This window comes from Aphelocoma coerulescens, chromosome 3 (assembly GCF_041296385.1).
Source record: "Aphelocoma coerulescens isolate FSJ_1873_10779 chromosome 3, UR_Acoe_1.0, whole genome shotgun sequence".
Taxonomy (NCBI): domain Eukaryota; kingdom Metazoa; phylum Chordata; class Aves; order Passeriformes; family Corvidae; genus Aphelocoma; species Aphelocoma coerulescens.
This window is the reverse complement of record NC_091016.1, coordinates 64,603,887-64,630,232: the sequence shown is the minus strand read 5'-3', so window position 1 is coordinate 64,630,232 and position 26,346 is coordinate 64,603,887. Positions and strand designations below refer to the sequence as shown.

General features: G+C 40.6%; 1 protein-coding gene across 1 annotated transcript in view; it reads left to right on the top strand.

The window, feature by feature from the left end:
* The window catches only part of TIAM2 (TIAM Rac1 associated GEF 2), a 168,201-nt gene that overhangs the window by 55,840 nt on the left and 86,015 nt on the right, over window positions 1–26,346 (top strand). Inside the window, exons 4-5 of the mRNA XM_069010622.1 lie at window positions 23,231–23,342; window positions 24,400–25,602. Coding sequence (XP_068866723.1) covers window positions 24,406–25,602 — 1,197 coding nt within the window. The 5' untranslated portion in view covers window positions 23,231–23,342; window positions 24,400–24,405. The remainder of the gene's footprint in view (window positions 1–23,230; window positions 23,343–24,399; window positions 25,603–26,346) is intronic.

Below are 26,346 nucleotides of genomic sequence, written 5' to 3'. Positions count from 1 at the left end.
GTACCTAATTTTAGACATTTCTTAATTTGGCACTTTTTTGTGTACATTTACGCATTACATTTTCATGGCTTCCTAATCTAAGTGTCAAGTTTTACTTTTTTTGAGATTCAAGTTATATATAAAACAGACAAAAAATGTATTTATTCTATTTTGTTGTCCAGAATGTCTTAAATGTGGTGGCTACAAGAGAGAATGGAGAAAGTTTATCAAAATACACAGTTATTTAATGAAACTAACAGAAATTAATTCAAAAGCCTCATGGAAGTGTGGCTTTGCTGCCCTCCTTACTAGCCCCTTTCATGCCGCTCAGTCAGGCTGCTGCCAGTGGGGAGAGAAGCTAGAAATCAGCAGAGCCCTAGTGCTCCAGGACCACTATGCATAGACACTGAAGATGTCCTAACCTTCAGTCCCTTAGAAAAGTCTAAGTGATAAGTGTGGAGACAACTATTGATACCTGGAAGCTATGTGATGTTGGTCAAAAAAGGAATTTATTGTGGGAGAAAAGGAGCAAGTAGGACAGTGATGAGTATTTGGAGAGAGAGCTGAATAAAAAAGTTAAAATTTGCCAGGTGGAATTTTTTTTTTAAGTAAAGAGAAAGGAGGCACACTAAGATACAAGGTGCTCAGACTGTATATCTTAGTTTTTTGGGGTTTTCATAACATAATCTTGGCAAAGTCAATTGTCTTAAGTGCATTAGACTCCCCCCACCCCACGCTGTTACAGATGTTTGGTGAAAACTTTGTGAACACTGAGCAGTCTGTGAATTCTGTCCAGGTCTTGGCAACAATTTTATGGACTGATTAATGACCTATGTTGCTGTAGTTGCAGGTTTCCTCTTCTGTCTGCTGGTGTTGTAAGTAAAACAGATAGAGCTTTTGCAAAAAAACCCAAACCTAACAACCAACCAACCAACCACAAAAAAACCCACCAAGAACCAAACCCCAAAATGCATTCTCTTAAAGGACTACTTCAGAAGAGAAAGTAAAATGGAGAAGTTTTCTCCCAAAAGCTGAAGAAGGACAAATATTCAAGTGATATGATCTGTAGGGTAATGTCTTGTGGCCCTTAAGAACTACTTATCTTGAGTGCTTAAAGCAAGGGAAAGCAGAGTAGATGCCTCCCAGTGAACCAGCAGAGGAAGGAGAGCTGTGCTAGTTATTTTAACTCTTGGTTAGGCAAATATGATTAGCTATGGGGGATTAAAATGATCAGATCTGAATTTTACTTTAATATAAGTAGGACCATATGTCTTTGGGAAACCCCATCTGGTTTCAGGCAATGTTAGTGAGAAAATGAGACAATTTCAATACTTTTGTCGTTTGTTGTGGGGTTTTTTTGGGATGAGTGGGGGGTTGCCACAGTTTCAGTTTGTTCAGTTCGTGAAGTTCCTGCTGGATTAATACTCTGTAAGTGAAATGTTTTGTTTTTATTTTCCCACTTGTCAGCTTTATACTGTGTTTTCTAAAGGGACAGACACAGCTTGAAAATTGAATGCTCTAGCAAAGAAAAAGGAGACCTTATAGTCCATCACTTCACATAGCCTTCATTGTCTTCAGAAAAATCTGGTGTGACCATTTTTTTGGAAGGAAATAGGGAACAGTGGCAATGGGGAATAATGTAACTAACTTACTTAAGTCATGAACATCTTCAATGTGTTCTTGAAATGCAGGTTTCTCAGTTCCCATGTTCCAGGGTGCTCACAGGTTCAGTCTTCATCTAATATACAGAGAAAGCAGAGAAACAGATGAAACTGTGTGAAATAGGTGAATTAAATTCAGCAAAAGGGCTTGGTTGTCCTTTTTTTCCCAGCATTTCCTTCTTTTGTTCAGAATAATTGCATTATTTCATTGAAGTTACTCCTGATGTAGGGATGACAGTCTGGCATTGTGGTTGTCTTTGTTTGTCCTGCAGCTGGACTTTTAGGTGTTACCAGCCAATTTGTTTCAAAATAGCACAAGAGTTAGTTTTTTGGGTTTTTTTTTTAAGACTAACCTAATATTCATTTAAAAGAAAAATCTTACATATGACCTCATGGTTTAGAGTCAGCCAAATATGAATTCATAGGTTTTGCACTTAGTTTTTCTGAGAAGGGGTTCGTCTTTTCACTGTTTTAGCTGCCCCCAGTTCTGCTTTCGACCTGGAACTTGCAGGATAAAGTTACTGTTTCCTCTGCCACCTCATTTGGATCCAAAATGGCTACATCACCTCATAGAGTAAAAAATAGCAATAGAAACCAGAAAAAAACAATACTGAGTGAGACTTGTATTATAAGAGAAAGTGAAAGGACCTGGTGCTTCTAGTCCCCAGGGAGGGGAGAGGAAAAAGCAGTACAATGGCTGAGCAGTACCAGCCAAGTACAGGAAGAAAATTGCTGTTTATGGGCTTCCTAAGAGTACCTACATTAAGCTTGGTGTAGTATGACAAATGCAATGATACAGAAAGAAAGGAAAATTTGATAGTTCTAAATATAAATCTGTGCATAGCCAAAGAGCCACACAATGCTTTTCTCCACAGAAATTGCATTTCCTGGGTAGTAAATGGTACTTCTGGAGTCATAAGGAATTCTGTTTCTCAGAGTAACAACACAATACGTGTTTCTTAGTCCATGTTGTACGCTTGCCAGAAATGCCATCCTCTGAGTCAGTGCTCTGAACTCAGGTGTTTAATTAAAACAACTTCCAGTATTTTGGAAAGACTATTCTCCCTGCCGGTTGTACTTGAGACAAGCTTTATTATAACTACTTCTTATTTCCTCAGCCAATAAGAATGAATGACAGAGGCATGACCAGATCTGCTGTTTGCACTTTATTCTTGAACAAAAAGTGATTGAAGCAGGAAACATCTCTCAAGATCCTTCTGTCTTGTGCATTCATTTATGATGGTACAAAGCAGGGGGAAAGTGCTATGTGCTGTGATAGGTCAAATTTGATGCTCAGCCTGTACTTGCAGAATGAGAAGGTCTTCTGTAGGGACTACTTGAAAGGGAGATGGATCTCCTTCACAGGAACAAAGTTGGATTTGTAATTCTGTCCTTAGGAAATGCACATGCATCCATTTGTGTTTGTTTGTAATTCCTTGTATTTCAGAGCCAAGGAGAAAAAGACATTTTGCCTGTTCCTGCTGAAGGATATAAATAAAGCAGCTGCTTTCTTTCACTGTCTATAATGGCCATCACAGAAACCTGTAGGAAGCAGGCATGATAAAGGGCACTAAATGGGTGAGCCAGTGAGCCACATTTACTAGCTTTGGCTTTTAGTGGTGCTGGGCTTCTCTCCATGCCAAGGCAGAGGAGCTCTGGCCCCGTGGGGAGCTTGGCAGCTGAGCTTTTGGCCAGAAAGCTCTAGTCAGACTCCTGCTGTGGCACTGTCCATCATCTCCATTTTTCCATCAGCCTGTGGCTAGCAAATGGTGATAGGCATTTGTCTTAAGGGCTTCTCAGCCTCTGTGCCAGAAAGTATGAAGCTGAATTTCTGATTTCCCTCCTTCTCTTGCATGTTTGTGTAACTACTTCTGAACCTCACCTCTTCTGCAGTAACAGTTTTCTTAAGCAATAGTAGCGAAAGAAAAACCATTAAAAAACAAACAAACAAAAAAAAAACCAACAAAAAACCCCCCCAAGACAGACCAGCAGTTCTCCTGCTTTTCTGTCTCTAAAGTCTGGTGACACCACATCTGAGATGCTGTGTCCACATTTGGGCTCCCCAATACAAAAGAGAAGTAGAGGTATTGGGGAGAGTCTGGTGAAGGTCCACAAGGATGATGGACTGAAACACCTCTTGGATGAAGGAAGGCTGAGAAGTGGGATTGTTCGGTCTGAAGGAGAGAAGGCTCAGAGGGGTCTCACCAACATGTAGAAATACCTGAGGGGAGGGTGCAAAAAAGATGGAGTCAGGCTCTTTTCAGTGGTTCCTGGCACCAGGACCAGAGACAATGGGCACAACCTGAAGCCACAGGAGGTTCTCTCTGAGAATCGGGAAACACTTTTTTTTTATGGTGAGGAATGACCATTGGTTAATTGGCCATTCTCATTTCCTAGTAATGGAATTCCTCCTAGTTAAAATTGTCTATTTGTGTGTACCTTGACAAAGTAACAATGAACAAACTCAAAAATGTTTGAAATTCTGCAAGGGGTCACTGCTGAGTTTTCACTTTTGTCCATGTTGAGGTGTTAGTTTGCTGTAGCAGCTACAAACTTTATAACTGGGACTGACATGCTATATTCAAAGCACTGTGCTGTTGTCACACTACTGTAGTGTTGCTCACTTCTTCAGATGCTGGTGGGCCCAACAAGTGTCCCTGCTAGAGAGGGCTTGCTGCCTGTCAGGGACATTAGGCTGTGACATTTGATCTTAACTTCGCAAATACAGACCACCACATGGAAAATGAGGCACTCTGCATATTTTTCTCTGTGTATGTGTTCATTTATCAAATCCATAGTTGTCAGCCATAGAAGCTTGTTGTGGAAAAATGAAAAACGGTAAGTTACCAAAACATCTTGCCGATTTTTATATGGACTTCCTCCTCCACCCCAGTTTCACATTTCAAGAAAATTATTTTATCAAACACATGATTTTTGAAAACTTTTTACTACCTCTACTTACTAAAAATAGTGATTTGACCAGATTAAAATATTATGCTGGAAGCAGTTCAGAAATGTAGAGCTGAAGTGCAAACTAGACTGTGGATTTGATTTATTCCAGACACAATTAAGTAAAACCTTGAGATCCAGACATTCCTTGTTTTTGAATATTGTTCAAAATCTAGGTCCAGACATGAATCTTGCATTGGAAGGTTGACCAATTTGTATATATCTCTGGGGGGTATTTAACAAGGTTTGATTTGACCTGGAAGGTAATGACTGCTTAATATTTTTGATGAATAGAGAGGAGTTAAGGATTTCCTGGGGATGATCCTGAGGTCATCTTGCATTTCACAAATACAGCCTGCAAGAAGAGGTTGCAGACTGTCTCATGTGTATTGCAAAACTGATGCCAGCATTGATAAACTCAGTACGTAGTGAATGTGTTGGGTGAACAGAGTATTCTTTTTCTGTATTTAGCACAGTTAAACAAGATGAGAGTTTGCTTAATGTAATATTTTCTTTATATTAATTTTTAAATTTTCTTTATTTTTCTGCAAATTTGAGATAGTAAAGTTGCAATAATCTGAATTTAAGATAAGATGAGGGATATATTCAATATGTTGCTTCAGTGTACCTTACCAGCCTGCCATAAGGTCAAGAATAAAATACCTCAAGCAAGGCATGTTTTAAGGACTATTCTGAAATGAAAAGCAGGGACTTCTTCCTCTGGGTACTTTCACTACTTTCGCCCTGATCTAAAGCCCACTGAAGTCTTTCTGTTATCTGTGGTCGGCTTGGATTGGGCTCTATCTCAGCAATGCTATTATGTCAGCAATAATATTTCAGGAAGCTGAAAACGCAGCTTGATAAGGAGAGAGAGAGCAGTCAGGACTCAGAAACTGCTGCCACAGAGCAGACTGTTCACACAGCATGAGTGTTGTTCAGAAAGTGTTGAGCACTTTTGAAAAACAGATCTGTGGCAGCACATTGCTTAGGGATACTGAAGTCAAAGAGCATCCAATGATTGCTTTGTGAGTTGCCTTTACTGCAAATAGAGTTAATGTTTCATTATATTTGGAAAAATGCTGTAGAATTACCCTCTGGGCCTCATGGAAAAAGTGAAACAACAGGAATGTTAGTTGTAAGCCCCTTCTCAGATGCCAGGAAGGAGTCCTTGAGGCTGCCATAACCTAACAAGATATCCTGTTGAGGTCAAGAACAATTTTTTTCTTCCCTGATCTTTCTACCTCAGGTGAGGAGAAAGGAACTTAAATGAGTCAGAGAAAATAGAAAACACAAAATTCTGATGCTCCACTTGTTAATTTACATGAAGCTGGGATACACATGGGAAAAGGCTTGTGTCTTTCTGAGAATGGTTGCACGGAAAACCGCCTGCTCTGTGCCTGGGAGGTGGGTGGAAGTAGGGTGACCATGTCCGACCGACTCCACTCTCAGGAATGCAAGAGGGGCTGGGCTGGGACGAGGGTATGCAGAATTTTGCAATGACCCAGACATTATGAACTTCTGCACATTGGGGTATTAAGGATTACATCCCTAAGTGGCTTAGCTTGGAAGGCAGTAAGTACGGGCAAAGAGGGCCTCAAAAACCCCTGGTCCCTGACTCTCTTTTGTCCCTGAGCTGGGAATTAAGTCCAGCTCTGCTGCCCACCATGCAGCTCAGACTGGAAGTGGGAAAGGATGGCCAGCACACAGCAAGGGGAAGAAGAAATCCCTCGCCACATGACTTTGTGCAGATGGTCTTGGGCTTCTCACATAATCCTCTGCTTTTGTTTCTTGAGAGAGACCCCACTTCTCCTTTGCCTGAGTGTAAGCTTGTGTAGGAGGCTCAGTGGGGGAATCTTGCTGATTTAATCATTCCTTACATGTTGTTTGCCTGTGTATGGGACAATTGTGCCTGTAACAATCAATCTTGCACGCTCTCAAATAGGAAAATACTATGTATGATCTAAGCTGCATGCTGAAATGTGGTTATTGGAAATGAATTTTATGGCTGAATAGGCCGGCATCATGTTGTCTCTCTGCTTTTTTGGGCTTTTAGTTACTTAATCCCAATGCCATGCCGGCAGAAGATTTTATGTTTTTCCATTTAGCTCGCTGACTTAATCTTCTGCTTCTGGAAATGTTTATATGCAGATGACAAAATAAAGATTTTTTTTAAGTAAACTGGTGGCTTACTTTTTGATCATGTTAATTGAAAGGCTTATCTTTGTAGCACCTCTTTAAAGAATAAGAAAGGAATTTCCTGAATTCCTATTATATGCATTAATTAATTTTTGCTGTTTCTTATTCATATTGTGGTTGCTTAGGAACAGAAGTAATAATATTAATTTGGAAGTGTTCTCCTTCCATTTGTCCTTCCATCAAATTGGCAGTTCCCTATAGCTGTTGTGTTCCGTATGGTAATTACCAAATATTTACATGTCTTCCCTTATAGCTTTTGAATGCATTTGTAAATCTCTTTCTTCTCACACATGGTCTGTGTTTTGGTAAAAGAGGTCTATTGCAGGCATTCCTAATTACTGCACTAACATTCCTTACGAAGTTTACATGAGGAACTCTGTTCAGATCTTAGGTTTTGAAGAGATTCCAAATTTTGGAGGCTGTGAAGAAAATAAGACACTCTTGCTGATGGTAAGACTTGCATTTTTTCCCATGTTGAGAAAGGCTAGGATTAGATGAGATAATTACTGCTGCAGAGCGTGTTTGATTGCTCCTAAGTGACTGAGAAAGAATCCATTATAGGTAAATCTGCTGCTACTCGTAGCATTCCCCTTAATTTCTATGTATATTAGAAGTGGGAATATGTTTGAAAGATCTGGATCTTTAGCTAAGAGTGTCACTTGTCTGTAACCACTGTGCTGCTACTCTATTTTGTTTATACCTGTCATCTATCATATGGTAGATGAGAAGAAAAAAAATCAATAAACAGCTATTTTGCCTCCCTCTAACTTCCCATATGTTGAGATGCTTACTTTTGCTCACTTAGCATTTGGCCTTCAAGCTGTGTGTTTCAATTTTCTCTTTAATGTATTTTACGTCTCTGCTTAGTTTGGTGGGTGTAGTGCTTAGCAGCAGCACATATCTATCCTCTTTGTTCAAACTGAAGGCTTTAAAAAACATCGAAATGGTGATAAACCGAGGTGCACATTATTGTGGGAGCTGGCGCCCTCCATCTTTCGTTGTAGGGTGGGGATAATAGAAGCCTCCTGCCTGCTTAACTCATGTGATTAAAATGGGACACATTGTGATGTTCTCCTCAATTAGCATGATCGGCTCCCGGGGAGCAAGGGAATGCTGGCTGGGGTGGTTCGCATTTTCCTCTCTAATGAGTAGAAAGAGTCTTTTGAGAATTGCTAAATAATTCAGGCCATTAGGAACCTGTCAACTTAAACAATGCCCCCTCTGACCAGAAAAATGGTTGTGAGCAGTTGGACACCCTGGCAGATGTTGAACTTGCTCTCATTGTTCACTCTGCTTCAGGCAAATAGCTTTGCAGGATTTGTGCATTGCTCTGTTGAAGCAGTGTGTGTGGGTGTAAGCAACACATGTTAGCCAGACTTCATCTAGCTTTTACACCCCAGTATTTCTTTTAGTTAATTTAATGATATTGTAATAAGCTGCTAATACTGCCATTTACCACTTTTAGTATGTTTTCCAGCTAGCTATAATGAGAAACCACAATCAAGACTCAAAAAAGAAAAAAGTAAACAACCTCCCTTCCTCAAACTTGACTTCTTTAATATTCCTTCTGTTGTGTTAATTTCCTATTTTGCATTTTGAAGTGCTTCTCTACAAAGAGAATTATTAGAGGTATTGTTAGGCAGAATTTGCTAGGATCTGAAACTTCTGGGGAAACATTCATGTCTTGAAACATCATATAAAATCATGTGCATATTCAGGACTACTTTAGTTGAAATTCATTATGCAGCAATCTGGTTTATATGCCTTTTGGTTCATGCTATTGAAGCAAACAGTGTTTTGACACAATTTTCTTAGAAACTTTGCTGTACTTATCCTTCTGTAACATTTATTTAAGTATTAAGATTTTTCTAGGTTAATTGATGAACCAATGATCAGTATTCTAAAGAAAAATTATATAATAACTATTTAATAGGTTTGGTTGGAAAACAACCCCTTAAAGCTTTCTAGCCCCCAGCAAATGTTTGTGCTTCTGTCTTGAATGGGTGACAGCAAATAGTCAATTTTGCACAAGCAATTAGCTGGTCTGTTGGATCAGTTAATGGAATAAGCAATGGTAGTAATGCAATGTGAAATAACATGTGTGCTTTGTAAATATTTATGTTTGTAAGATCTCCTAGTATATTCTTGTGACAAATAACTTCACCTTCAAATATTTTTACATGTTTAATAGAAAAGTTTTTTTAAATGGCATGTGGGAAGGCATCACTTCTCATTTTTTAACATAATGTATTCCAAAAACATTTGCATTCATATTGTTATGAGATTTGTCCAAGCTTTAGATTTTTGTTCCTACAAATTAACTGTCCTAAATTGAGAACCTTTTTATGTGTATCTATTGCAGTAAAAAAGCTTTTAATTGCAGCTTGGAAGAATCAAATGCCTAGTTAATTGAAATGATTTGGTTAACTCAAATTTGTTACTGTTTGTTGTATATTGAAAACGTGTATTGTTGAAGTAGAGTGCTTGTCAAAAAGAGATGCATCAGTTCTGCTCTAGTGATACTGGATGTAGCAAGTACTGTTTAGGACAAGGTTCCAACCTTGTTCTTGTGTATCAGTGTTTCTCACTTTGTTTTTCAAAAATTCAGCTTTTACTGTTAGTTCTAAAGAAAAAAAGACTATTAAAAAGTGTGAGCCTTTGCAGTTGTGTAGGGCAAGCCTCTCTGTCAATGTGGGTACCACTGCTTCTGAGGTCAACCTTTGTCTCAGGGATTAACCCTTGTGAGGGCCTTGTTGGTCTCAGATGCTGCAATGAGAACCCCGTCAAAACAGCGCCTCATTTTTATTACTGAGCATGACATTATATGGTGTGGGATTACATGGTCTGTTGGGATCAGCTGTCCCAGATGTGTCCTCTTGCCCACCTCAACCTGCTCCCTGGCAAGATGGAGTGAGAAATGAAGAAATCTTTGATGCTGTGCAAGCACTGTTCAACAGCAGTGTAAACAATCATGTACTGTCACCACTGCTTTGGTCACAAATCCAGAACACTGCTCCATAGGGGCTACTATGAAGACAATTAGCTCTATCCCAGCCAGTCCCAAATGCAGGATTACTGGTGGATCATTGCATGCCAGGCTTCTCAAATCCAGCATGCTTAGTTGTTGAAATTGAAGAGATAAGTGTGCTGCATAGTTTAGCTTTTTTTTTCCTCTCTCCTATCTTCCCATTTTTCAGTAATGCTCATGCCATGTGTCTTGCCATCATGTGATCATGCTTTATCTTTCTTAATTTAATTGTGCTGAAAGGAATAAGACAGTGACTAGAGGCACTTCGATTCCCCAACTATTCTCTGTAACACTTGAAAATAGATCATAACCACAAATAGTAAGCCCTCGTCAATGGCAGTGCTAAAGAACAGTGCAACATAAAAAGAAAGGAAAAATTCCATCTCGCTTTCAACATCAAATGTTGAACGCATCGTGTGTTTTATTGCATGCCTTAAATGGCAGTGGATTCTCCCTGTTTTGGACACAAGGTGTGTGTGGAGAGTGTCTGTACAGCAGCCCCTCTGCTGAGCTGGGCAAGGGCACACTGACTCCACAGGGAAGTGGGGATGGGGAGAATCCCTTTGATCTCTTTCATCACAGCATTTCACAGAGAGAACAGGAGACTGACAGAAACATAGTAGGCACTTAGGGCATTTTAAGTCTTTGTGATAACCAAGGGTATAAAACTGTGCTCATGTACATCATGTTTTCGTTGCTTAACATCTCTTCTGACCTATAGCCAGAGCTGTTAAACTTGTGCTGATGATCTCATTCAGTAAGAGATCATCACTGCTTTCTGGCGAGCAGGAGTGGGCTAACACACAGTCTCCTGTTTACTCTTTTCCCAAACTCCTCTGAATCAGAAATAAGTAGTGAATGACTTCAATCATTTTTTGTCATTTTGCATCTGATAAACATTTTGAGATGAGACCAGAAAGCTGAGTGTGTGACACCGGCTTGCAGAAAGTTGAGTTCTCAGAAACTGAACTGGTGTCTTCATGGAAGAATTTCATGGGGTGTAAGGTTTGCCTTCACTGCTGGTTGAATGGGAGACCACTGTGTTTCCTGTGCATTCCACTTCAAGGCCAAACATATCAGGAATGGATCTTAAGTACAGTTTAATGAGAATATTTTTTTAGCAGATGTTACATGATTCAGATGCTTCAGTCATGAGATCAGCAAGGCTTTGAAACTCATCTCTGTTTATTATCCTGTTGACAATAACATGCAATTATTTTTTAGCATTAGTTACACTTAGTATAGCATAGCTTCCCAGCTTTCTTGAGAGCTCCATTAGAGGTTTCTCATTTGAGAACCCAAATTTCTTACTTCAGACTTCTTTAATTCCTACACAGATTCTGTTTCAGAGAGCATGGGAACCTGTTTTGGATTTCATGGGAAGACTCTGTACACATCTGTGTACTGTAACAGTCTGTGGTTAAGCCATGATCAGCAAGACACTGATATCTTTCCACATGTGCCCATCCAGCACCCATCTGTTGATTATTAGTTGAGGGACCTTACGGATCAGGGATTTTCACACAGCTCAGCTGTATCAATGTCAGGTGAACCAGGCAGGAGAGGGCAAGAGGCAAAGTGGAGTACTGGCATCTCAGAAACAGACTGGACTATGTCTAAGAAAAGATATTTTATAGGCGTGGCATACTTATTTGAAAGTAGGCTGACTTTAGGGAAGGAGGCGTGTGATCATCTCAGCATGAATGCTGGGGATATGTCCATTTTCTATCTTTTTCTTCATGGATTTCAATTGCTTAGGAAACAAAACTGTGGTGACAGTGGTGTCTTTGCACTTTTGAAGTAAAATCTAAGGTTTTGTAGTGTAAAACTGGTATGAAAGATAGGTTAAAATTCCTGTCTTTAATTTTGAGGATTCATTTCTCTCCATCTATAAAATTAAGTGACTTTAAAACATCTTTATAGATGGAGAGAAATGAATTTTCAAAATTAATACACACAACTTTATTTTTAATTCCATTATGGATTTCTCTGCACAAACTGCAGTTTGTTTTTATTGCAAAACAGAGATGTTAAGAGCCATTAAACTATCAGAGACATACGTTAACACAAGCTATGGGGGTTCCTCTTGCTGTACTGAAATACCCCTTAATTTCCTGTGTGACCTAGCAGCTCTTTAGAAAATAAGGATAATGACACCCTTCTCTTTCCCAGCAATGTTGTGATGATAATACGTTTGTGGAAGATTGTGAGGTGCGTAAATACTTCTCATAATAGTAAGAGATTAATCTATTGTTCTCACCGTGGGGCTTGCCTACTTCTTGTGGTTCTCCAGAGAATATTTCATTTATCAGGTTGTCCTAAGTTGATAATGGCAAGGCAGCAGGTGAGAAAAGGGGGACAAGGTGGATGTGGAGAGTCAGTTTTGGGAGTGTAATAACGACCCTCATATTGTAACCCACAAGCTAGACTCTATCAAAAAAGTCAAGTACAAGTCAGAAAAGTACACCTTTAGCATGCAATGTCCATGTGCTAAAAGCAATCAGTTAGGTATATTAGAGGTGAAATTTTGAAAATAAACCTTATTTGAAAATAAGAGAACTTGAGGGTATCAACTGGAGTCTTAAGACCAAATTTAATGAATGTTGATTGTCTTGTCATAAAGAGAGGGAATGCATTGATGGAACTGGCTGATAAAAAGTGGAAGGCATAGTGAATACACAGGTAGACTAGAAATAATGGTGTAAATAGCTGAATGACCCCTAGGACTAGAATGATCACATGCAGTGAACTTAAAGAAGGAGAAAGTATGGGACTGAGTGTTTTGCACTGACAGTAAGAATGTCTGTTGACATTTGGGGGTAACCCTCTGCAAATGGAAGTGGAAGGGAATAGACAACCTTATTACCTTTTACTGAAAGATTGTGAAGCATTAATGGGATTCAGCTGGGTCCTAGGTTGTGTTGATCTAGGTATTTTTCATTGAGTTGAGGAAGAATCCCTGTTTTTTGAAAAAGGTGGTGGAGAGACATCTTTGGGAATACTATTTACCCTTCTGAACATTCATCCTTAAGAAAGATAAATTCAACAGAATAGCTGATGATGAAAGGCTTCTGGACTGGTTGGATACTAATTTTATCTAAGGAATCATTTGAACATGGTTTATTTAATGACCTAAGAGATGGACTCAAGGGGGGAAATGCTGTACTCTGTGTGAGAAGGGGGGATAGGACCAGAGGCCAACTGTTTCTCCTGAGAGAGACCTGGTACTTATTCTCGTGAACTGTCACTGCTTCCATGTTAGCCCCAGGATTTGGATCTGGCCTGTTGGTGAAATAATGGGACCACAGCAATCCTAAGTGAAAGGAATGTGACTGTACAAGGAACATGAAGAAGAAAATAGTCTGCTTGGCACAGAGGGAGAAGTTTTTTACCAGAACAAGCAGATATGTAGCCCCCAGACCTATTTTCAGTTGTAGAATTTAGGAGTATGGGCATAAGTCATGTACTGCTCTATTAAGTTTTACAAAACTGGCCTGTGGAACTTGCTTATGGAAAACTTAATGGAGGTCAGTAGAATTCAAGGAAGAATTTGACCTTTGCCATGATGAGGAGAGTGTATTCAGTGATAATATTGTTAACCTGTGAAGTTTGAGAAGAGATCCAAGTTGTTGTTTTCCAGTGGATGAGTTAGTTATAACTGGGCTTTGGAGATTAAATAAAATTTTGTTCCAAATTACTTCAAAGGTACTGGGTTCTGGAGTTTCCTCTGTAGTGAGTCTGAATAATGGACACAATGAAACAGGGGTCCACTTTCAGGTGGCAATTGCAACTGTGCAAATCATTATTTCTTTTTTGTGAACATATATATTGATTCGGGCTTTTGTGGGTTACTAATGCTTTTTATTATAGTGTTCATGTGTTTCTTTTCAAATGAACACGTCATCTGCAGTGTAACTTGGCTGTATTTTCACACTTGGCACTTGAATGTAACTCTGCAATTTTATTAGAATATTTGAATAAATACATTGTTTTTTGGCTGAGTTTGTTCACCAACCGCTGCTGCAATCAGGTGAAGTTTTGAGCTTTATGGTAATATAGCAATTGTTCATGCACCTAACTACAGATTAATAACCTAGCTCTGTATATTGAAACTTGGTGATGCTATTTGTATATGAAGAGACACATTTTATCTAAGGTCAGTTGTTAAAAAATAACTAATTCTGTCCATGGGAAAGTGTAAATGTCGAACAAAAGAAGGTGGCAAGGAAGAGAGCGCCAGTCTGTGGTTGTATCCGTGATGCTGTTGTGCAGAGTTGTAAAACACAACCGGGAGCTGCTGCTAAGAGTGGGTTTTCATGACTACAACATTTCTGCTGTGGTTTGAGGAATTACATTTTTGCCAGGGTGTCTCACTCAAGGACGTTAGGGATACCTACTCCCTCCTAACAAGCTTCTGGGGAAAAAAAATAAAGCCAGGAAAAAAAACCACAAAAGACGACCAGGAAAAAAAAAAAAAGGGGGAGGAGGAGACCCTGGAGCTACCTTCAGGCAGACAAACGCCTTGCAATTCAGCAGATTTCCAAGCTCCAAGCAGCTTTCCTGTGGAAGCAGCTTGGAGGCTCAGGAATGTGGGGTCAGACAAGAGCTCAGTCACGGTGTATTCCCCGGCGGCTGCCCGGCATCGTGGCAGGCCGGCCCGCATAATCGTTCCAGGCGGCCCGTGGAAAACCACCCTCTGGTTAAGCCTGCATCATGCTGTTCCACCAATGGAAAAAATTGAACGGGAGGGAGGGTGTGTAGCCTGCAGACAAAAATACATCCAGCCTCGCGCAGGGTCTGTTTTTAGTTCCCAACGGCTGAGCGTTCTGAAGTGTTAGGCACAGTTCCCTGGCATGCCCAGGGCAGGGAGAGGCTGTGTGTGTCTGCGTGTCCCTGTTCCCGTGGCAGTCGCGGGGCGGCCGGGAGGCTGCAGGCAGCGCCCTGGGGAAGGTAAGCGGGACTGGGGACCGGGAGGGAGATGCTGGGGGGGAGCCGCCAGTTCTCTGCTCTCCGGCTGCCGGCCAGAGTTGGAGCACTGAAAGAAACGTGGGGAAGGACTTGGGAAGTCTCTGGAAACGGAGGGCAGAGTGGGCTGCTGCGGTGCCAGGACTTGCAGCCCCTGTGCTGCCTCCGCTATCGGTGGTTGCAGCAAAGGTGAATGGTTTTCCTCCAGAAAACAGTTCTTGGTGATCATCTGTCAAACTCCATTGCCTGAATTGCTAAATAAACCACTGCTGGGATCATTTTACATCTCTTCTATGACAGGGCTGGATTTTTTTTAAGGCAAAGTATGAGAAAGTGTGTTTAATAGTACTTCAGTTTCTGTTATGTTCAAGTGACTCTTCCAGTGAAGTGAATTGAATAATCCCTCTGAATCTTTATTATTATTATTATTATTATTATTATTATTATTATTATTATTATTATTATTATTCAGTTTATTCTCAGTAATACTTAGAGTGACTTACAATAAACAGTGTGCCCAAGGAAGGGTGTTATGTTTGTGTAGTGTTAGAGGAAAAAGTTTCAGTCAGCACTACTACCACTGCTGAACTGGGACGGTATGGAAAACCAAAGCTTCTGCATCTGCCAGAGGTAAATCTGGCACAGGTTTTGATCTTTCTACGTGATGTTTTTTAATACACAATTGTACACAAAGAGTGAAAATACTATGTTCTGTGGCAGACAAAATGAAAATGAGGAAAATGCCCAAGAAATGGAGAAGTGCCTTCGCCCCTTTGATTTCCTTTTTTTTTTTTTTTTCAAGTGGTGATTAATTGCTGTTGCAATGCAATCACAGTTTGCAACTTTGTTTATGCTTGTTGCTGATGTGGTCACTGAGTTAATTTTGTACACTGGCAACTTCACTCTGGAAATCATGCATTTCTTTCTCTTTAGGATGGATGATATGATAATGTTGTACAATGCATAGCAAGTTACAATTAAGAGGCAAGAGCTGGAATTTTTTCTATCTGCTCACCTTCAGTGGGAAGGGGGTATCCACGTACCATGGGAGGATGGACTCTGAATAGGGCAGTCTGTAGCTGTGAAGCTACAAAGCGAGTTTTTTAGTGAGGAAACCTAATCCTCAGTGTACTCTTTTTGTTCTTTTAATGTGCGAGTAACATGCTGGTACTACAGGGGTACAGGAAAGGAAGCCTGAAGCTGTGTTACTGCTGCAGAGCTCTTGGCATGCAAAAATCAAGGTCTGCTTTCAATTTTCCAAGGGACTGTGTCTCAAGTTTACTTTTGGTGTCAAACTCCCACATCCTCTGTCCTCTTCAGGAAGTTCCAGGGCTGAAGGTAGGAAAGCATTTACTTTGGAATTTACATGCTCAGGTATTTATGAATGTGTAAACTGAGAAGTAGAAAAGACCATGCTAGTTGTAGCCTGGTTTCCCCCTCCTGCTTGTGGAGCAGGCTGTGTAATAGGTGACAAGCAGGGAGTTTTGCAGCCACCCCAGCCCCTGTCCCTCAGCCTGAAACATACTGTTCTGCCAGTTCTTAAAGGAGGCTTTTCTCTGATTCCGTGGGTTAAGAGTTGTTCCAGTAGACTTGGAATGTGTTATGCCAGAAAGAATCTTTATGGACAGAATGTGTTAATGTGTCTGTCTTGGATTGTTCTTCCTTTCTGCCATTTGCTTCTCCTCTTTGGTAGGGTGTATGGGGCTTCTCATGGTGTTGTGAGCTGTGTCCTAGCCCAAAAATAGCCTTTATCCTGTCTTCTCCAAAGCTGATGTTTTGACACCTACAGCTTTTGGGGGATGTATGTGAGAGAATATCCCCATAGCTGCCTGCTGACTGTGGTTGTATTTGATAGCATGAACTGGTTGCTGCTGAAACAGACAAGAGAGGAGAAGAGCAAATGTTGCTGGTGGAGAATTGGGAATCCCGCTTGACCAGAAAGTCCAAGTCTCGCCTCCTGATGTTACCGTAGGTGAAGAGGGCTGAGGCAGAGACCTCTTCAGGAATTTGTCTAAGCAAAGCCTGCAGACTTGAGGCCAGTCTCCAAAGTGTTGTTGCTCCACAGCCCAGAGTGGGCAGCGATGTTGGAGCCCAGGCTCCCCTGCTTGGGGTATCTTGTCTCCTTCTAGGTGCACCATCCTGCCCACCTGAGGCCTCAGGCCTTGAAATCCCCTGAAAGCACGGTGTTAACCAGCTCCAGGACCTGGCAGTGTGCTTACAACCCAAGCAGGCGGAGAAGATCTTTCAGATCACTGAGTTAATTTTCCCTCTGAGGGCAGGAAATAGACCCTTAGATATATCAACTCTTTAACTACTGCAGCTACTGCACTAAGCCAAGATGTTAGCTGGTGTTTCTGGTGGGTTCTTTTTTTTTTTTTCAAACAAGCTTAATGGCTTTTATTTAAATGGATGTGCACTTTAGCCACTGTGTATAAATTCAATAACATTTACAAATGGTGAAATTTGTTTTTCCTGCCAAAGAAAAAAAAGTCCCTAGAGATTTAGATTGTATCAGCGCTGGTGTAATATGATAAGGATCTTCAGGCTTGACTCAACCTTCCATATTGCACTAACTTGAAAGCTATAAAGCCTAATTTAATAAAGCTGCCAGTGTCTTGGACCTAGAGTGATGGGCTGAGTGAAAGAAGGAATCACATCCCAGGTATGGGATGTGTAATTCTGATGTGATATAGATGTGGAGCACTGTAGAGCTATTGGAATTAATGTTACTTTAACAGAAGAAACCGGAAAAGGAGAGTGTCCCTTTCTTGCTTAAACTGTGAAATTAGAAGTCCATCTGTGATGTAGTTATAACTCACAATGTGAAAAGAAGTGTTTGGGGTCATAAAGGCTACTTATGTTTAATGAGAAAAACAATTTGCTTTAATTTGATGTGTAAGCTACCAAACAGTTCCTAATAGAGGAGACTAGAACTGTACAGAGACTAATGAGTGAGTGAGGTATTCTGGCTTCAAATTGAATTTTTAAGGCAAAGTAGTCCTATTTTTTTTTTTAATAGAGGCATACTTGTGGTGGTTTGGTTATTCATTCTTTGAATATAGTGGTATATAATGCAAAGTATCCTGCCAAGAGTACCGTGGTATAATTATTATGGTATATTTTTATAATAGGAATGTGATTGAGATTGCAGGAGTAAGAAATCTGCTTCTGATTTGTGGAAGCATGTGACCAAAGTGCGTAGTTCAAAAAAAATACAGTAGATTGTTTCCAGTAAGAAACTCCACATTTAATCCAGCTACAGTGTTGTGCTAACCTCATTAATTTCACATATCCGTCCATACACAGCCATGCAGGAAGGGGAGGGCAGGTTCACATTCTAGCATTCTGTATTACTTTCATATTAAAAGCCGAAGTAGATTAAAAGTTAATTAAAGCTTCAAACCTGTAATTCTGTATCCCTGTAAGAATTCACAAAGCACAGCGATTCCTTGGAAAACTTATGAACACATTAATATCTGGAAGTTAGTTATGTACAATCTCAAAGGCTTGGTAAGCCTTCTAAAATGGACAATGTTTTAACTGTTAGGTGAAAGAGGATGTAAAAGTAGTTTGAAAGAAAATACAGGAATTGCCCAGGCAATTCAAACAAACAAAAAATAACACAAAAAGCTTTTCCTGATGTAATAAATTGCCGTACATCAAACCCTGCAACATTTCTAACCTGATCTGCTGTTAAAGGAAAACAAGTTGGTAATTTATTAAAAATCAGGGGACTTTCTGTTTCATTTTTTATTGTTCTGAAATACTTTCCGGTTCTCCATTATCCCAGTTCCTCTAGTTCTGATGACAGTCTCCTGGGGTGCTCTTAGGAGCCATGCACTGAGGGCAGCTGCCTGTCTAAGAACCCTGGTGCTGCCTTTTCTCCTCTCTGTGCCTCCCTGCTCCCTGTGCACAGTCCAGAGGTGGCTGTACTGGCCCCACTCCATGGCTGGGAGCCCTTACCTGTCCTTGTAGAAATGTGGGTTTTAAACACAGCAGAAAGCACGTGACTCCTCTTGCTTCATCACTAGAGAGTAGTTGATGGAATATACGCTGCCCTTATAGGCCCTTTGTATAAGTTTTTTTATCACTGCAGGGTGAGTTGAAGCTCTGCCTTTCTTTGGTAAGTGTTCATACCTGGGTAGATAGCTGTGAGGGACTGCCCAGTGACAGGTATTCCAGGATTTCTCCTATCCTGTCTTGAAAGGAACTGCAGCAGGGCAGGTAAGAATCCTCCTGTTCGTGAAGAAAGTCCGATGAGTTTGTGGTACGTCCTTGCTGCTTAAGCTACAAGTAAAAATAAAATACTTGGTTAGTTTCTTTCTTTCTTTCTTCAAGGAAAGCTTTTCTTGAAAAGTTAAAGCTGCATCCTGCTGTTGCTCTCTTCTCCCAGGTAACAAGTGACAGGACCAAAGGAAATGGCCTCAAGTTGTGCCAGGGGGAACTCTAGATTAGATATTAGAAAAAAAAAATCTTTACTTGAAAGGGTGGTCAGGCATTGGAATAGGCTGACCAGGGAAGTGGTGGAATCACCATCCCTGGAAGGGTTCAAAAGGCATGTGGATGTGACACTATAGTTTAGTGGTGAACTTGGCAGTGCTGGATTAACATGATCTTAGCGATAGTTTCCAACCTTAATGAGTCTATGTAGGATCTTATTTTACAGGGATGAGACAGCTAGCTCTAGCTCTTGACTATTTTTTAGCTCTTAATCTAGCTCTCCTTTTAAATGCTTTTTCCTTGTTAATGATAGGGGGTATTAAATTTAAGCTCTTCTACTGTGCATGAAGAGTTTTATTCTTGGTAACACTAACAAGTGTCATGAGTACCTGCATTTTTTAATGAGCCCCAAGTAGTGCCAATTTGATGGGATGATGTTAGCCTCACCTGCACTCATCCATACTGTTATTTTTTATTTTGTTTTATTTTAGTTTTTATCGGTTTTGCCATTCTGGCACAGATGACATGTATAGTAAAGTGAGACTCAACTTCTCTGTAACTCTTTAGTAGATTTTTGGGGAAGCTTCAGCAGGGGTAAGTGGTTTGAAGATCACTTATTATTCATCTACCAGTGAAAGTTTGTTTTCACCAGCCATACAGAGGAATAAAGGCATCAAAATGCATCAGACACTTAGCTTTGGTACACGTGTTTGTCTCATGTGGGTAACTTCATGATCCAGACTAAAGTTTAACATTGCTAGGGTTGACTTTAGTTGAGCTCTTTCAACATCCTCGGTGGTGGAACTGAGACAGTCCCAGTCAGGCAAATCTGCTGAACCTCCTTAGGAAGATGCTTCCACAGCCTCTTGCTTTTTTATGGCCACAGTCTGATGCTGACTGTGGTTGTAGAGCATTCAGCCTACTGATGTTTTCCCATCTGGAAGCTTGCCATTTTCTGACCTGTAGTTTTGGAGAGTCTCAGCCTGGTTAGTGTGACTGTATGGGAAGCAGGTGCCTGACAGTAGCAAAATCATATTTGGTACGTGTTCCCGTTATAGCAGATGAGAGCAGTGCAGGAGCCTGTCTCCCTTGACTCAGATCTCTCACCAATTCATAAGACAATAATTCCTTGTTATATCTCATAAGCAAACCTAGTACTGGGATATTATTATTATGATTCAGTTTTGCTTGAAATATGGTTAGTGAGTCAAGTTTGGAAACCTTTAGGAGATTAAGACTGGAGAGGAAAGCACCCCCGCAATTTCTGAGCACTGCCTGTATGTGTGTTCACCTTAAAGAAAGTAATTTTCTTCTCTAGCAGTTGTAAAGCAGTCCAGCTGTGCTGGTAATAATGAGGGAATAGAGGTTGCAGGCACTTCTTCAAAACAGCACTTGAGCTTGTGTGTTTGTCTTGTGAAGTGAAAAAAGTCTAGGAGAGCTTTATGTGGAGAAGCCTCAAGGTGGGGAAATACATTTTTAGCTCTAGGGTTATGACTGGTGTTAATGTTTGGGTGTGGTGGGGATCATGGGATTCCTGGATTAGTATGTTTGCATAGCTGGGTTTTTTCGAATGTGTCAAGGGGAACCAGGGTGAAGATTGAAAACTTCTTTTTTAGGGAATGTGGTTATAATTGAAAGCAAATAAACTCTTAATAGTCATCTTCAGGCACGGTGAACTGCTTTCTAATTGTGCTGATTATAATTGCTGAAAATATTCATAGAAACTGGTTTTGCTTACAAGAAGTGTTCATCCCTCTGCATAGGAAATGAGAAAAGCATGTCTTCTGCAGCAGTGGATAGCTGTGAGAAATACAGTTGAAGCTGAACTCTGTCCCCTGCACTGTAATTTCCAGGGCTTCCAGAGACAGTGTAAAACACATGAGTGTTTGGAGCGAGCACAGCCAGAGTTTGTCCATGACCACCACCCTGCTCCTGTATCATGCAGCCTTTGGGTATAAGCTGACTTGCTCTGCTCTTCTTCCACTAATTGGAAGTAACAGCAATAAAATTGCTTCACATAAGTGTGAGGCAAGAGAAAGGCATGACAGCTGATTTCCAGGGTGATGGTCTTTGTGCAGCTTCAGAGATGCCCCTATGTGTTACCGCAGTGTGCCCGGATGTTGAGCCTATCAACACTCAGAATGGCTGGGATGCTGACAAAAATCCCTTGGGGCTATTTCTGTGGAATTTATTGACTGTTCTATTGTAGTGCAGACTGATTCCTGCACAGACTGAGACACCGTTTTGTAGACATTGTACCCGGAGATAAATTTATTCCCTCTCCCATTGTGTGGCCTGTATATTGGAGACATGTACAATGGACCCTGGTAGCCACAGCTCGAGCCTTGAAGAATTGAATGTCTGTCTTTTGAGGTTCATGACAGCAGCTTGCTCGCTACCTACTCTTTTAAAAGGATTAGCTAACCATTGCACAATTGCTATGGAGACCAGATGGTCTTCTTGCCTGTTTCTTAAAACAAATTGAGTTCAGTGTTTCCTTATGAATAGATGTAAGTCCCTCAAAGCCCACTTGTTGAATGTACTTTCTTCTCCCAGATGAGGAATTCCGAATGTAAACTCATTGCTTGTTTGTTGTCTGTGCCTCTTGGATATAGGAAGAGAGTTCTGCTGGGTGTCAGCAATTTGTTCAGGAGCTTGGAGCTTAGGAAGTTTGTGTGTTGTCTTCTGCTAACCTTGATTCAATAGTCTTTTGTTCAATCCAAGTTGCATATGACACTTTAAAAACTGTTTACATAGAGGAGTGCACTTAGCAGCATAGACAAATCAAACCTGCACAGGCAAGGGTGTCATAAATAGAAAACTTCCAAACTGTTAGAGAGAATAAGAGAGTTACAGATTTTTTTTTTTTTTTGAGTGTAAGATGAAATTTCTGTGGCTTATCTGTTTTATCAGATACCTTTGTGATAACAGGCATTAATTCATGTTTATAGGTCTATAGCATCTCTATCATGCTCTATCTCTTCTAAGTGATTTATTTGCTAAAATTTTTCTAGGCTTGCTGTTAAGACTGTTTTTAGTTCTAGTTTGCAACCCTTACCTTTGTTTTTGGGAAGGTTAGCTACATACCAATGAGTTATTTTAAACCCTTTCAAGGTTCTTATACAGTAAATAGCCAGAAGAAGAGTCAATGAGAACAAAACCCAGCATGTTCAAATGAAGTAGCTATTCAGTTGAAAATTACGAACAGTAGCCATGGAATTTAGGCAGAAAGGAAAAATTTTATTGGTGGTGTATTAAGACTGGTTTCTAACTAAACTGCGTGTTCCAAAACTGAGTCTAAGATCTTGTATTACTTCTTTTCTATGGAGCATTTCAATGCCTAAACTGCTGGTGTGTTCTGTGAGATCCAGATTTGGTCCTTTTGCTTTGAGTTGCGATCTTTGTGTGCCAAGTGAAGAGCCAATACTTTCAGAGGGCTAGGAACAGCTTGGGTCTTGTTACGTCTGGGTCTGTGCAATGCTTGGTGCAGCCTTTTTCTTATTTTACTGGCAGATTAACTTAAAATCAGAACAAACTTAAAGGCGGAGGTTACTGGGTGGCTGCTGGAGTGAATTTCATGGTGGCCTTTCACTGCAAAGGTCACAGTTGGAATCCAGGCATGGGGAAAGATAAACAGATGCTGTGGGACATTGCTCTGATCAGTCTGGTCCACGTTGTAGTGGACCACTGCACAATACTGTGAACTGTAATTGGTCTTCCAAAAGGAAAACTGTAGAGGGATGAAAGTTTGTCCTCACTTGTCAGTGAGAGAAGGACGAAATTAGAAAATGAAACCCTTATTGAATGACTTATTTCTACTAATTCAATGTCAATTGTCAAAGTATGCTTATAAAAATGTATGTCTAAAGTTCAGGAATCTTCTTCATCAGACTTCTCTTAATTTGTAACTTTTGATTTTTTTTTCTTTTTTATTAATTTTACATACAGCTGGACTGAAGTGTAAGTTGTATTTGGCTGAAAACCTTTTTCTGTCTTTTTCTGTGTTTTCTAGGAAGGCTGTGTGCAACTCCATTCTGGTTTTGGCAAGCATAGTGGCTGGCCACGAAGACAATGCAGAGCATGCTGACTGCTAACCGTGCCTGTGTTTGAGAGTGTTCCTACAGGTTTGCTCTTTCTTTTATACTATACTTTTAACCTAAAAGTGCTAAGGGCTTGAAGTAGGGATGTGAAAACACACAAACTCTAGAAGATAAGACTGTGCTTTTGCAGTGGCTTATTTTGATGAAATTTTTATGAGGCAGCAGTGTATCCTCCTCCGCGTGATAGTCTGAGATACGATGTGTAAAGAAGCATAGTGCCAATGGAAAAAGCATTTTGGTGTTGTTCCTGTACGTTACAAACACTGGAGATTCATTCTGAGTAACAAAAAGAACAGAACGATCTTTTTTACTTTGGGGTGCACTTTATGTAGGTTTGAAATCTTCAGTCACCTCAGTGGGGAAACTTAACTGCTCCAGTGTGTGCTGTTCACTGCAAACACTGTGAAAAGCTGAAGAGCATTTTACCAAGTGAACTAGCAAACTGTGCTGAACTGAATGAACATAATGCAGTTTTGTGCTGTAGTGGAAGATGAGGCTATTTGCTAACCAAGTCATTTTTTGTCTGATTTTTGGCATGGGATTTTTTTCTTTCTCCTAGATTAGCTACATTTAAACACATAGCTGGGGTTTACTGAACATTTTATTGAGGCAACGCTTGGTTGCACAGAAATCAGTCAAGCTGAAACTGCAGTGGGCTTGTCTGCTGGCAGAAGGCATTTCCCTGAAAGTACAGTTCACTTTACATCTAAGTTGTGATTATCTTACTGTCTCCCTTTCATTATGCCATTGTTCTTGGGAGCCAGAGATTTTGTAAGTTATAAGAAAAGGATGTTGCCAAGGGTGTGGGTGGAGGAAGGTGTTGACAAGATTTCAATGGAGTAGGATTCCAGCTTTATAACAGAAGGGTAATGAACCATAGAGAAAATAGGCTTTCCTAACTTGCCCCTAAAATAAGTTCAGTTATGAATTTAATGTTGAACATGGCCATTTAATGGCTTTTTTTTAAACAATTGTTTCATATCATTTTTTAAATAAGCATTTTCCTGTGTAGAGGGTAAAAATGGCCTGTTATTTTTTGCTCTTTTAGCCATTGTTTCTAATGAAACTCTTCTTAATTTAGTGGAAAATGGGGAATTCAGAAAGCCAGTACAGTCTTCAGGGATCAAAAAATCATGCTGCTACTACAGCTGGTGCCAAGCAGAAGCCTTGCTCTCTGAAAATTCGCAGCATTCATGCTAAAGATGAAAAGTCTTGCTCTATGCATGGATGGGGACATACCAGCAGCGGCTCAAACTACAAATCAAGGTCCCTTGCCAGAAGCTGCCTTTCACACTTCAAGAGTAGTCAGCCCTATTCCTCTAGACTTGGTGACACTGTGATGAAGGTCTCCAAAAGCAATGTCCATGCCAAACACAGGACAAATGCCTCAGGGGACTATTGCCAAGGGAATAATGCAGTGTTTTTGCCGGAGAATGGTTTCCACTATATTGGCCTTCAAGCTGGAAGTAATCATGCTGCCTCTCGAGAATGCAATGGCCACATTTTGAATTGCTACGGAAAGAATGAGAGTCTTGCATCAGCCTCCCCATCAGAGGACAGGAGGAGCCCAAAAGTTCTCATTAAAACTCTGGGGAAGCTGGACGGTTGCTTGAGGGTCGAGTTCCACAACAGCAACAACAGCAAGGTACCAACTGAGGAGTCCAGTGGGCCAGTGCAGTTGCTAAGGTATTCCCCTGCCTTGGAATCTAAGCCAAATAATCTGCTTGACGTCAGGAGGAACTCCAGTGCAGACTGTTCTTCAAGCCATCGTCTGTCACCTACCGATTCAAGGCTTCGGTCTAGTAAAGGAAGCTCCCTCAGCTCCGAGTCTTCATGGTATGACTCTCTCTGGGGAAATGCTGGGGATATCAATGAGCTGGATGGTTCTTATTTGACCAGGAGCACTCCAGATACAAGCATTCATGCCAGTTTCCCAGCAAGCGCCAACAAGAAGTCCTTCAACCAAAGTTCATCTCTTTCCTCGCTCCGAGATCTCTATAAGGATACAAACTTGGAAAGCACTCCTCCACCTGGGATCAGGCTGTCTGACGAGTATATCGACACTCCTGGTAGTCTAAGCAACCGTGTCTCGTTTGCCTCAGACATTGATGTTCCCTCCAGGGTAGAGCAGGGAAGTCCTGCACATTACACCTCCTACACACTCCCGTGCAGAAAGTCTAAGCCCCTCGGCGAGGATGCATCCAAGAAGGATACATTAAAGAACCGAATGCGACGCATCAGTGACTGGACGGGAAGTCTTTCAAGGAAGAAAAGGAAGCTGCAGGTGTGTACAGACCCCAGCCTAAAAGTCGGAAAGTTGGGTTTTAGATTCCTCTTATAAGCATAGTGATTGCATGATGTTTGTCTTTCTTGCAGGATAATTACTTACTTGTCTCATTTATTAATTTGTGGAATTTTGAGAAGGACTGCATCCCTGGTGCTGTCTAAAATGTCAGCAGAAGGAAAAGATACATGTTATTTTGTGCCAATTTCCCCTCCTATTTTCCTATTTTGTCACCTTCTAAGTTAACTGCAGTCTTTGCAGCCTAATATCTCTGTGAATTTTCTTTTGAAATTGTTGCATTACTTAAAAAGTGACTTGGGTTTTAAACTTCCTTTTTATTTCAAATATTAAAATACAACCTCTCTCTTTCTATATGCTATGAATTAGCATACATCATCTGAAGAGTGTGGATAGAGCAGTAGAAGGAGGACATTATAACTATCTTTGTAGATGTTCCCTGTCTGTTTTATTGGCTTCACACTCACTTTTTGCTGTCCATCCATCTCTAGTAAGGCAAGCAGCTGTTTTGACCAGAGGTGTTTGTTCTGCCTCCATCTCCTCTGAAGGCATTACATGGAGCAACCTCCTCCTTCCTATGCGTCAGCTTAGTTCACCAGGAAAAACTTGAGTTGCCATCTGGCTCACTGGGAGATGGTAGTATGAAGAAGGAGATGGGAGGGGAGAGCAAGAGGGAGGGAAGGGATGTTTCTTTAGAAGAATTTAAGACAAATCCCATTAATAGGA